Genomic DNA, 13,028 nt, shown 5'->3' with positions numbered 1-13,028 from the left:
TCACTGTAGCCTCCAACTCCCAGGTTCAAGCGATTCTCCTTTCTCAGCCTCCTGAGTAGCTGGGACTATAGGCGTGTGCCCCCACACCCAGCTAATTTTTGTATTTTTAGTAGAGACAGGGTTTCACCATGTTGACCAGGATGGTCTCGAACTTCTGACCTCAAGTGATCCACCTGCCTTGGCCTCCCAAAGTGCTGGGATTACAGGCGTTAGCCACTGCGCCCGGCCATTTTTGTATTTTTAGTAGAGACGGGTTTCTCCATGTTGGCCAAGCTGGTCTTGAACTCCTGACCTCAAGTGATCCACCTGCCTCGGCCTCCCAAAATGCTGGGATTACAGGTGTGAGCTACTGTGCCAGGCCTAATATCTTTTTTTTTTTTTTTTTTTTTTTTTTTTTTTTTGAGACGGAGTCTTGTTCTGTGGCCAGGCTGGAGTGCAGTGGCGCAATCTCAGCTCACTGCAACCTCCGCCTCCCAGGTTCAAGAGATTCTCCTGCCTCAGCCTCCTGAGTAGCTGGGACTACAGGCATGCGCCACCACGCCCAGCTAATTTTTGTATTTTTAGTAGAGATGGGGTTTTACCATGTTGGCCAGGATGGTCTCTATCTCTTGACCTCATGATCTGCCACCTCGGGCTCCCAAAGTGCTGGGATTACAGGCATGAGCCACCACGCCTGGCCCTAATCTCTTTTCAAAGTACTTTTTTCTTTAATGAAAGTCTTAAATCAAAACTTTTTTCTAACCACAAACATTTTTTCTTTTTTCTTTTATTATTTGGTTTTTTTTAAGAGATTTGGTCTTGCTGTGTGGACCTGGCTGGAGTGCAGTGATATTCACAAGTGTGATCTTAGTGCACGAGAGCTTCATATTCCTGGGCTCACAATCCTTCTACCTCAGCCTGCCAAGTAGCTGTCACTACAGGTGCCAGCTGCTGTGCCTGGCTTCCACTTTTTTTTTTTTTCTTTAATCAGTTCCTTTTAATGACCAAAGAAAACCTGTCCTCTTGTGTGGCCTGAGTTGATTTATGAACATTATTCACTATGACCCAGAAAATCCCACGAAGTTGTGCATGTTAGAAGGATGAAACCCTCATGCTCACTGTAAACTGTGAAGGTGCTCAGGCCATCACAGGTATGCCTATATGAAAAGCCACCAAGTATCTGAAATATTTTCTTTTACATAAATTATGTGTACCATTTCAGTCTTAGAAAGTGGAGTTGGTAGCTGTACCCAAGACAAACACAGGCTGGACTCACCATCAGTGGCCCAGAAAAGGTACTGAAATTTGCTTACAAGTGCAGAGTTATGCTGAACTTAAGGGTATAGATGTAGATTCCCTGGTTATTGAGCACATCCAGGGAACAAGGCACCCATAATGTACCACCTGACTTACAGAACTCATGGGCAGATGAACCCACCCACAAACTCCCCTGCCACATCCAGATGATGCTTAGTGAAAAGAAACACATTGTTCCAAAAGCAGAAAAGGAGGCTGCATGGAAGAAAAAGATACCCCAGAAGAAACATACACTTAAGAGACAAATAAACTCAGCCAAAAGAAAATGCAAATAAAAGTTCAAAACAAAACAAACCTCTAAAATTCATAAAACACAAAATGACATACTCTATTAAATATGCCTCTATGATATCTCTTAGATAAAAGTTGGCCGTAATAGAGAAAATGAAGATAGGTGTTGGTGACTGGCAGATTCTGGGTCTATGATGAATCAGAGAAGGATGGTTTTCACTTTGTTTTACATTTTTTTAATGCCTGATGTTGACTTGGTAGAAAGATGATAATAAAGAGATTCTTCTGTCTATGTGTTTCTTTTAGATTACTCATGTGGACTGAAGAAAAAAAATTAAATTTGTTAAAGAAAGTGAGTTTGATTTAGGATTGTGACTGAGGACGATAGCCTGGAAGCAGTTCTGACAGATGGCTGCTATGCAGTATTTTGGTTCACAGTTTATAAGAGACATGTGGGCCCTGTGCTCTATCTTGTTTTTTCTTCAAAGCATATTTCTGGGGGGCTGGAGAGTCCCAGAGTCAGGAATGTTATAAAGTCAGGCTGGAAACCAGAAATAAGTAACATGACTAAACATTTGTGTGTTTTTTTGTTTTGTTTTGAGACGGAGTCTCGCTCTGTTGCCCAGGCTGGAGTGCAGTGGTGCAATCTCGGCTCACTGGAACCTCAGCCTCTTTGATACAAACGATTCTTCTGCCTCAGCCTCCCGAATAGCTGGGATTACAGGTGTGCACTACCACACCCGGCTAATTTTTGTATTTTTAGTAGACACGGGATTTCACCCCGTTGGCTACGCTGGTCTCCAACTCCTGATCTCAGGTGATCCACCCACCTCGGCCTCCCAAAGTGCTGGGATTACAGGCTTGAGCCACAGCGCCCAGCCACTACTGCCTCACTTTCGTGCAGTTAAATAATCTTAGACGTTTCCTTCTCGACTTTATATATACACACCGGAGGAGAGCTTTGCTCGTGTCTTTTTCTCGCAGTGGGATTGAGGATGTTTGTCTCATGGAAACTGATGAATGATGTGAGAAGCAGGTGAATAACCTGCAGGGGGCAGCAGAGACCGACGCCAGGGACTGGACGCTGAGGCTAGTTTGGATCCCGCCAAGGAGGGAAGTGGAGCTCTCCTGGGTCCTTCCTGGGCAGCCGCCCTCCCCTGCAGGTGGCTTGCAGCTGCTCAGAGCAGATCCAGAGTGTGGGTTCTGACATGCTGCAGCGCCCTGGAAAGCGGGAGACCCACATGCAGGTGCACTTCAGGAGTTCTGTCCTTTCTGCGGCTGTACATCTGGAATCTGGGGCCGTTTTCAGGAGCAGTGTTTGGGGTTTGACATGCATAGAGTCCCTGGGGTCAGACTAATTTGCATATCTGAAGAAAATCTGTAAAGATCAAGTTCAGGGAAATAACTGTTTGGGACCTCTCCTGGAGAAGGGGCTTATGAAGTTGACAGTTTATTTAGGTCAGAAGCTTAAAGTCACCAAGTGAGAGTTTTCTGCCGATGAAGATGAAGGTCTGGAAGGAGGGAGCGTTTCCACACTGTGAGGTGGGGTGAGATGTGTGAAAGCCTTGGCCATGTCTCATCCCTAATTCCGGGCCCCTGAAGGACAACTGCCTCTCCTTCTTGGTGCAGTCGTGCCTGGCCTGGTCTGGGCTCCCCTTCCTGCTCTGAGGTCAGCAGATCGCTCCATTGGACACTGAGTCTGGAATTCCCTGCACACACTTAGAACCCTGTGCAGGACGAAGAAGCACTGACAGCCCATTGAGGAAGAAGATAGTGCCCTGTCTAAAAATCAGGAGCAAATTTGGCTGAAAAGAAAATATCCAATGACCAGGGCTCAGGGAAAGAGTTGTCCCTTGGAGAGAAGCTGTGGCTAGAACCGATCAGTCCGGCTTTGCAGGGCCCGTTACCCAGGGTTTCTGCCGTCACTCAGTTCTGAGGGGGCGGGGCCTTGTACCTTGTCCAATCAGAAGCGCCGGGGCGGGGCCCGGCCAACTGTCCATCCGGAAGGAGGAGGCCCATTCCAGCTTCTACTTTTGTTGCTATGCAGGTTGTTGTCGGGATGCCAGATTTCCTACTCCGAGAGGCCCCGGGTCCCTCTGCCACAACTTCTGTCGCTCTGCCGCCTGCACCGTGACCCGCACTATTCACGGGAGCCCTAGAGAGGACACCGGGACACCCGGAAGCCGGGAAATGGTGAGTGTATGGGGCCGGAGTCCCCAGACGGGGGAGGGGCTGGGTGGAACCGGCCGGAAGCGGCTGTGGCGGGATCTGGGCCTCCGCGCGGCGCCTCCTGGATCTGGGACCCGAATCCCTCTGTCTCAGCTCGTCCCTCCGTCCCCTTGGCCGCAGGGTGCGGCTGGGCCGGCAGCCGGGACCCTGGGCGTCCTGTCCTGTTCCTGCGCGGGCGACTGTGGGCCCCGGCCCCGGAGCCCTCTCTGGGCAGCTCCGCGCCCGCAGCCCCGCGTCTCTTCAGATTTTGCGGGGACCACAGGAGGATCATGGGGGAATCCCGCGGGGTTTTTTTTTTCTGTTAAAGATTAAAGAGTTTGGGCCGGGCGCGGTGGCCCACGCTTGTAATCCCAGCACTTTGGGGGGCCGAGGCTGGCGGATCACGAGGTCAGGAGATCGAGACCATCCAGGCTAACACGGTGAAACCCCGTCCCTACTAAAAATACAAATAATTAGCCGGGCGTGGTGGCACGCGCCTGTAGTCCTAGCTACTCAGGAGGCTGAAGCAGGAGAATCGCATGAACCCAGGAGACGAAGGTTGCAGTGAGCCGAGATCACGCCACTGCACTCCAACTTAGGGGACAGAGCGAGATTCCATCTCAAAAAAAAAAAAAAAAAAAAAAATTAAAGAGTTTGAGCAAACAGCGATTCATGAGTGAGAAACATCCAGTCATGAGTTATGGTTTGTTACCAGAAAGTTTTAAGAAGAATTCCATTTTGTTAACGTTGGGGGGGGTCCAGGTTCTTGGCGTCTTGAACAAAGAATTGGACAAAACGCACAGAGCAAGGAAGGAATGAAGGGATTTAACACTCCACAGTGTGCGAGCGGGGATGAGCATAGGGGCTCAAAGGCCCCGTTACAGAATTTTTGGGAGTTTAAATACGCTCTGGAGGATTCCATTGGTTACTTGGGGTATACCCTATGTAAAAGGAGAGGATGAAGTAAAGTTATAAAATCATTTACTTGACTTACGCCCTATGGAGTAGGTATTTCCTTTCATAGCTGAAGTTTGAATAGGCCTTATGTTCCCTGTGTCCAGACCCTATTTTCCTGCCTCAATTTGAGTTTGATTTTGGTGTCCTTAGGTAGTTCCTTATAGCACTAAACACACTTCAGTCTAATTGCTGCTGCTTTAAATTTTTTCACACTGTCTATAGGGACTGGCTTCCTCCTGCGTTTTCCTAATCTATGGGATGCAGGGTCTCAAATCCTCCACCCTGCTACCCTACCCTAACTCTTCAGCGGTTTGCAGTAACTTCTTAAATTTTCTATTTTATTTTATTTTTTTGAGACAGAGTCTCGCTCTGTTGCCCAGGCTGGAGTGCAGTGGCGCGATCTCGGCTCGCTGCAAGCTCTGCCTCCCGGGTTCACACCATTCTCCTGCCTCAGCCTCCCGAGTAGCTGGGACTGCAGGCGCCCGCCAGGATGCCCGGCTAATTTTTTGTATTTTTAGTAGAGACGGGGTTTCACCGTGTTAGCCAGGGTGGTCTCAATCTCCTAACCTCGTGATCCACCTGCCTCAGCCTCCCAAAGTGCTGGGATTACAGGTGTGAGCCACCACCGCGCCTGGCTCATCTTAAATTTTCAATTACTTTTCCGCATCTCCAAACATTAACTCCCCTTCTCCAACTCACAGTATTATCAACTTTCTTTTTTTTTTGAGATGGAGTTTTGCTCTTGTTGCCCAGGCTGGAATGCAATGGCATGATCTTGGCTCATTGCAACCTCCGCCTCCCGGGTTCAAGCGATTCTCCTGCCTCAGCCTCCTGTATCAACTTTCTTTATTGTAGGGTATATTTCTTCATCCTTTCTTTCACATAGATGCAGTATTTTAGTGGTTTATCATCTTTTCACATGGTCATGGATGACTCTTTTTAAAATATTTGTGTTCTGTTTCTGAACATTTCACATAGAATAGAGAATAACCACTTGATACTCCAGTGAAAAACCTCTGTTCCTCTCCTCTTACCTTCGTAAGGCACAAACACCATCTCAGAATGTCTTTGGGTTGTTTCCTTTTTTTTTTTTTTTTTTTTCCGAGAGAGAGTCTCGCTCTGTCACCCAGACTGAATTGAAGTGGCGTGGTCTTGGCTCACTGCAACCTCCGCTTCCCAGGTTCAGGTGATTCTCCTGCCCTCAGCCTCCTGAGTAGCTGGGTTTACAGGTATGCGCCACCACAGCCAGTGTATTTTTAGTAGAGATGAGGTTTCACCATGTTGGTCAGGCTGGTCTCAAACTCCTGAGCTCAAATGATCTGCCTGCCTCAGCCTCCCAAAGTGCTGGAATTACAGGTGTGAGCCACCGTGCCTGGCCTGTTTCCTTTTTGAAAACTTTACAGGGTGATGTGTCTTCAGGAGTCCCAATCTATCTTTTCCTGGTCCTGGGTTTCAGAACCGCCTGGGGCTGAGCCAAAATGCCCACAGCTCCCATCTCTCCTGGCCTACTGAATATCAGCCCCTGGGTCAGTCCTCTCAGAGGATAGCCTGAGGCAGGGTGTGGGGCCTCCCAAAGGAGCAACTGAATTTCTGAAATGGGAGGAGACTCCTGGTACACTCTTCATCTAGATAGCCAACCCCTTGGGATGCTCAGTTTTTCTCCCCCAGTCCTAGCTTCCATTATTTGGAGACACATAGCTGGTCAGCCAGTTGGATGTTGCTATTAAGGGAAAGGTGTAGGTTTATTGAGCCACAGCGGAGTCATCTCAACAAAGCCATAAAGCCATAACATAACAGTGCATTACTCACAATCCCAGAGAGATGAGGGCAGCACGCCTTGCAGGGCAACACAGAGTGGGGGGAACATCCAGGATGCACATTCAACCAGCAGGTGGGGAGAAAGACAGACAGGGACCTTTGGGCCAGAGTTTTTCTTGGGGTCCAGGGCAATGCCCAAGGAGGTTTCTCTTAGGGAGTTGTTTCTGGTAGATTTAGAGCAAGCAGTTGCTAGTTCTGTGAAGTCAGGCTGTGATTAAGAGGTGGTCTGTGCCGTCCATGTGGGTATAAGGGTCAGTGGGGCAAGTCCAGTTGGTCTGTCTAGCTTTTCCACAGTGAGGTGGTCACCAGGAGGCAGCCGTGTAAGTCACATATGTGGGTTGAGCACATGCAGGAACTGGGAGGAGGTGGATAACTGGGAACTGTTGAGATCAAGTGCAGCTTTCTTCTTCTTTTTTTTTTTTCTGAGACAGAGTCTCTTTCTGTCTCCCAGGCTGGAGTAAAGTGGCGCTCTCTCAGCTCACTGCAACCGCCGCTTCCCAAGTTCAAGCGATTCTCCTGCCTCAGCCTCCCGAGTAGCTGGGATTACAGGCACGCATACACCCGGCTAATTTTTGTGTTTTTTAGTAGAGAGGGAGTTTCACCATGTTGGCCAGACTGGTCTTGAACTCCTTACCTGAAGTGATTGGCCTGCCTTGGCCTCCCAAAGTGCTGGGATTATAGGCATGAGCCACTACACACGGCTTGAGTGCGGGTTTCTTCTGTTATAAGAAAGTGAAACCCATAATGAAAATGCATGGTAAGGTAACATAAGAAGTCACAATAACAGGCAACTCTAGAATTAATTCATATGGAGATGATGGGCTTCAAAGATTGTTTGTCCTCCTGTAGGTAACCATCTGTCCCTGTTCCTTCTGGTAAGTGAGGACCACTTGCATAATTGGCTGGTGATATCTGCTTTGTCGTGGTTTCACTATTTTCAGAATCTGCTGTTTTCCATTAGTCTATCTTTCCATCTGTTAATACCATTTTCTCTTGATTAGTATAGATTTTATTTATTTTATTTTATTATTTTTTTTTTCGAGAAGGAGTTTTGCTCTTGTTGCCCAGGCTGGAGTGCAATGGTGCAATCTCAGCTCACCGCAATCTCTGCCTCCCGGGTTCAAGTGATTCTCCTGCCTCAGCCTCCCAAGTAGCTGGGATTACAGGCATGCGCCAACATGCCCAGCTAATTGTGTATTTTTTTTTTTAATAGAGACAGGGTTTCTCCATGTTGGTCAGGCTGGTTTTGAACTCCCGACCTCAGGTGATCCGCCCGCCTTGGCCTCCCAAAGTGCTGGGATTACAGGCGTGAGCCACTGCGCCTGGCCTATTTATTTTATTATTTTTTTTTGAGATGGAGTATTGTTTTGTCGCCCAGGCCAGAGTGCAGTGACTCGATCTCGGCCCACTGTAACCTCTACCTACTGGGTTCAAGCCCTTCTCCTACCTCAGCCTCCCGAGTAGCTGGGACTACAGGCACCCACCACCACGCCTGGCTGATTTTTATATTTTTAGTAGGGAGGGATTTCTCCATGTTGGCCAGGCTGGTCTCAAATTCCTGACCTCAAATGATCTGTCTGCCTCAGCCTCCCAAAGTGCTGGGATTATAGGCGTGAGCCACCGCGCCTGGCCAAAGACCCTCTCTCTTAACAAAAAAAGGCTTGGTTTGTGGCAGGACGTGAGTATAGACAGAAAGTAAGAGGTGTGATGACCAAGTCATGGGATACATGTTTGGATCCCACAGTATCATGGGAACTTCTTAGGAATAAAGTATAGGCCTCCAGGGCTGTTAGTCTTACCTGTCCTCCTTTACATATGTGAGATGTTTCAGAATTCAGTGGCCTTTGAGGATGTGGCTGTGAGCTTCACTCAGGAGGAGTGGGCTTTGCTGGATCCTTCCCAGAAGAGTCTCTACAGGGATGTGATGCAGGAAACCTTCAAGAACCTGACCTCTGTAGGTAAGAATGACAATATTACTTCCCAGTGAATTAGAGAACAAATGTTTCTAGCTCATCAATGCTGTTCATTGATTTGGAACATGGACAGAAAATACTTTGATGAATAAATCAGGCAAGGCTACCATGTACCATGAATACAGAATCTAATGATTTTTAAATAAATTCATACTAATTCTGGATCTATGTTTTCTCTGGGTCTGTGTTTTAGGAAAAACATGGAAAGTTCAGAACATTGAAGATGAGTTCAAAAATCCCAGGAGAAATCTAAGGTAATTTTCTCTTGCAAGACAAGGCAATGCCTCTAGAAAATCTTAAAATGTGAGAAAATAGGCCGGGTGCGGTGGCTCACGCCTGTAATCCTAGCACTTTGGGAGGTCGAGGTGGGTGGATCACAAGGTCAGGAGTTCGAGACCAGCCTGGCCAATATGGTGAAACCCTGTCTCTACTAAAAATACAAAAAAATTACCTGGGTGTGGTGGCACATGCCTGTAATCCCAGCTACTCGGGAGGCTGAGGCAGGAGAATTGCTTGAATCCGGGAGGCAGAGGTTGCAGTGAGCCGAGATCGTGCCACTGCACTCCAGCTTGGGTGACAGAGCGAGACCCCATCTCAGAAAGAAAAAAGTGAGAAAATATTAAAAAGAAGCAAAAGAAATAAGCCCAGTATCAAATTTATGTATTCATGGAAAGTTTTCCTAAAAACATATGTTTAAATGTAACATAGGCTGGGCTGGGCACTGTTGCTCATACCCCAAATCCCAGTCCTTTGGGGCTTTTAGACCAAAGGATTGCTGGAGGCCAGGAGTTTGAGGCTGCAGTGAGCCATGATGGTACCACTACACTCCAATTTGGACAACAGGGTGAGTTGAGACCCCAACTCAAAAAAAAAGACGCACATGTTTAGTATTTATAAAATAGTTTACTTGAAAATAGGATTACGAAGCCCCATAGAAATACTAATTTTTAAAAAATATATATACCCAGACCATCTTGTAGAGCATATAGTCCATTAATATTAAAACAATTCAGACAGAGCAGAAAGCTGACACTTTGCTGGGCAGTGTTAAAAATGCAATTGCAATAGTTGTTAATGATATAAATTGTGTTTTTTTCTTCTTTTTTGAGACAAGAGTCTCGCTCTGTCACCCAGGCTGGAGTGGAGTGGTATGGTTTTAGCTCACTGCAACTGCCACTGCTTGGGTTCGAGGTATTCTTGTGCCTTAGTATTCCAAGTAGTTGGGATTATAAGCGCACGCTGTCACGCCCAGCCAATTTTTGTATTTTTAGTAGAGACAGGGTTTCGCCATGTTGGCCAGGCTGATCTCAAACTCCTGGCCTCAAGCCATCTGCCCACCTCAGCCCCCCATAGTGCCGGGATTACAGGCGTGACCCACCACACCCAGCCAATATAGATCACTTTTTTTTTTGTGAGACACAGTTTCGCCCTTGTCACCAAGGCTAGAGCGCAATGGCGTGATCTCAGCTCACTGCAACCTCTGCCTCTGGGGTTCAAGTGATTCTCCCACCTCAGGCTCCCGAGTAGCTGGGATTACAGGCACCCGCCACCCCGCCCAGCTAATTTTTGCATTTTTAGTAGAGACGGGGTTTCACCATGTTGGCCAGGATGGTCTCGAACTCCTGACCTCAGGTGATCCGCCCGCCTCAGCCTCCCAAAGTGCTGGGATTACAGGCATGAGCCACTGTGCCTGGCCCTATAAGTCACTTTTAATCAAACCATTAATAATGTGCTTCTCATTTTTCACTGAAGTCTTATGAGAGAGAAACTCTGTGAAAGTAAAGAAAGTCATCACTGTGGAGAAAGCTTCAACCAGATTGCAGATGACATGCTGAACAAGAAGACTCTTCCTGGAATAACACCATGTGAAAGCAGTGTGTGTGGAGAAGTTGGCATGGGTCATTCATCTCTTAATAGGCATATCAGAGCTGACACTGGACACAAGTCATCTGAGTATCAGGAATATGGAGAGAATCCATATAAAAATAAGGAATGTAAGAAAGCCTTCAGTTATCTTGACTCCTTTCAATCACATGATAAAACTTGCACTAAAGAGAAACCCTATGATGGTAAAGAATGTGCAGAAACCTTCATTTCCCATTCATGCATTCAAAGACACAGGGTAATGCACAGTGGAGATGGACCTTATAAATGTAAGTTTTGTGGGAAAGCCTTCTATTTTCTCAATTTATGTCTTATCCATGAACGAATTCACAGTGGTGTGAAACCATATGAGTGTAAACAATGTGGTAAGGCCTTTACTCGTTCCACTACCCTTCCAGTACATGAAAGAACTCACACAGGAGTGAAAGCTGATGAATGTAAAGAATGTGGGAATGCATTCAGTTTTCCTAGTGAAATTCATAGACATAAAAGGTCTCACACTGGAGAAAAACCCTATGAGTGTAAGCAATGTGGGAAAGTCTTCATTTCTTTCAGTTCCATTCAGTATCATAAGATGACTCACACTGGAGAGAAACCCTATGAATGTAAGCAGTGTGGGAAAGCCTTTAGATGTGGCTCACACCTTCAAAAGCATGGAAGGACTCACACTGGAGAGAAACCCTATGAATGTAGGCAATGTGGTAAAGCCTTCAGATGTACTTCGGACCTTCAAAGGCATGAAAAGACACACACTGAGGATAAACCCTATGGATGTAAGCAGTGTGGTAAAGGCTTTAGATGTGCTTCACAACTTCAAATTCATGAAAGGACGCACAGTGGAGAGAAACCCCATGAATGTAAGGAATGTGGAAAAGTATTCAAGTATTTTTCTTCCTTGCGTATACATGAAAGGACGCACACTGGAGAGAAGCCCCATGAATGTAAGCAATGCGGAAAAGCATTCAGGTATTTCTCTTCCTTGCATATACATGAAAGGACACACACTGGAGATAAGCCATATGAGTGTAAGGTATGTGGCAAAGCCTTCACTTGTTCCAGTTCCATTCGATATCATGAAAGGACTCACACTGGAGAGAAACCCTATGAATGTAAGCACTGTGGTAAGGCCTTTATTTCCAATTACATTCGATATCATGAAAGGACTCACACTGGAGAGAAACCCTATCAATGCAAGCAATGTGGCAAAGCCTTTATTCGTGCCAGTTCATGTCGAGAACATGAAAGAACTCATACCATTAATATATGAGAAATCCTATTAGTGGACGAAACGGGAGAAGCTTTCTGTTGTCCCACTTCCTTTGAAACACGAGAAAAGAGAGTGGTGAAAGAACCTCTGGATAACTGCTTTTTGAATTGAGAAGAGAGACCTGCGATAGGACAATAAAATCTAGAAGGACTTGGATGGTTCCGTAATACAATTCACCTATAGCCAATCTTGCATGAGATTTCAAAGGCACAGAAAAGGAAGGCATCAGTCACATATTAGAGGCACCACACAGGGAGAGAGGTGTGTGGCTACCCACTTCCAGCCCATTTTCCTGATTCTTTGGCTTGTTAATTGATAATATCCCCCAAATCACTTGTCTCTGTTCCTCAGAGTTGTAGGTCTTCAGAGATGTCCCCAGGTGCTCCACATTAAAGATACATGCCCACTTTGCTATTTCTTCAGAAATGTTAAAATGTTTACCAGAGAACTAATAAATGTTGTTATGGCTGGAAACACTCTCTGATGCCCAACTCTTCTATAGATTGAGTTGGTTTAAGAGGTCTACTTTGTATTGCAAGCACTGTTGTTTCTACGGATAGTGACCCTGTTCTTGATTAAACCAACTAGAAGGGAGCTTGTTCCTCTGCTGCACTGTGCAGTGATTGGTCTTACCAAGGGCCTTTATGTGAGAAGAGCCACCTTGCTCTTATCAGGAAATTTCAAGCGTTTGCTGTTATTCACAACTGAATGTAATGTCTCACTTCGTTTTTAACTTTGTATGAGTATACCTGACTAAAAACACTAATGTGGTTTCTTGGCAACAAATACTTTTGTTCATGTATTTTAGAAATAAGCTTATTAACTGTTTATAACAACTGCATACTAACAATTATTATTTTTTAATTAAGAAGCTACATTACAACATCCCATTAGCATCATGTATTAGATAAAGTTGATAATGTTACCATGTTATCCCATGGACACTGTGAGTCAGTGTTGCCATGTGGATGTCAGGCATATTTTTCCTCATGTAGATTTTACTTTTCATGCTTATATTCTTAGTTTTTATCTGGATCATGAATTTTCATCTATTCTAAATACCAAAGGTGATCTCATGTTCTTATGAGTGACTTCTGACCAAAGACCACCAGTGGCATAAGTGTCGTTAAAGAGGGTGTAATATACTCTAGTAATTAGTAATGAATATGACCAAAAGCCATAGATGACTGTGAGATGTGTGAGATATTAAAAGGTAGTCACATTCGTGAGAAGAGAAAAATTTGGGGTATGTTTGCAATTTAAAGTGTTTTCTTCTGTCACATTTCAAGACATGGTTAAAGAATGAGGTTTTTTTTAATTTTAATTTTTATTTTTTTTGAGACGGAGTCTCGCTCTGTCGCCCAGGCTGGAGTGCAGTGACTTGGTCTCAGCTC

The 13,028-nt window shown here is 45.8% G+C and overlaps 1 protein-coding gene across 2 annotated transcripts; it reads left to right on the top strand.

Moving 5' to 3' along the window:
• The first annotated feature begins 3,494 nt into the window (after positions 1–3,494).
• Positions 3,495–12,108, top strand: ZNF20 (zinc finger protein 20). Of its 2 annotated transcripts, none has more exons than XM_054464066.2 (4): positions 3,495–3,720; positions 8,333–8,468; positions 8,677–8,737; positions 10,236–12,108. In XM_054464066.2, exons 1-4 carry the CDS (start codon positions 3,718–3,720, stop codon positions 11,632–11,634), a joined length of 1,599 nt encoding a protein of 532 aa, XP_054320041.1. In that variant the 5' UTR covers positions 3,495–3,717; the 3' UTR covers positions 11,635–12,108. The 2 variants fall into 2 exon arrangements, with proteins under 2 accessions (XP_054320041.1, XP_054320043.1); XM_054464068.2 differs by having other exon boundaries at positions 3,499–3,720; positions 8,342–8,468.
• Positions 12,109–13,028: the final 920 nt, after the last annotated feature.

Source organism: Pongo pygmaeus, chromosome 20 (assembly GCF_028885625.2).
Source record: "Pongo pygmaeus isolate AG05252 chromosome 20, NHGRI_mPonPyg2-v2.0_pri, whole genome shotgun sequence".
NCBI lineage: Eukaryota > Metazoa > Chordata > Mammalia > Primates > Hominidae > Pongo > Pongo pygmaeus.
The sequence above is the reverse complement of the archived record's forward strand: the minus strand, read 5'-3'. Positions and strand labels throughout refer to the sequence as shown.

Excerpts from the sequence above, each read along its gene's own strand:
- ZNF20 (XM_054464066.2), top strand. Across the intron at positions 8,469-8,676 it reads CAAGAACCTGACCTCTGTAG|GAAAAACATGGAAAGTTCAG; the intron begins GTAAGAATGACA and ends TCTGTGTTTTAG. Across the intron at positions 8,738-10,235 it reads AATCCCAGGAGAAATCTAAG|TCTTATGAGAGAGAAACTCT; the intron begins GTAATTTTCTCT and ends TTTTCACTGAAG.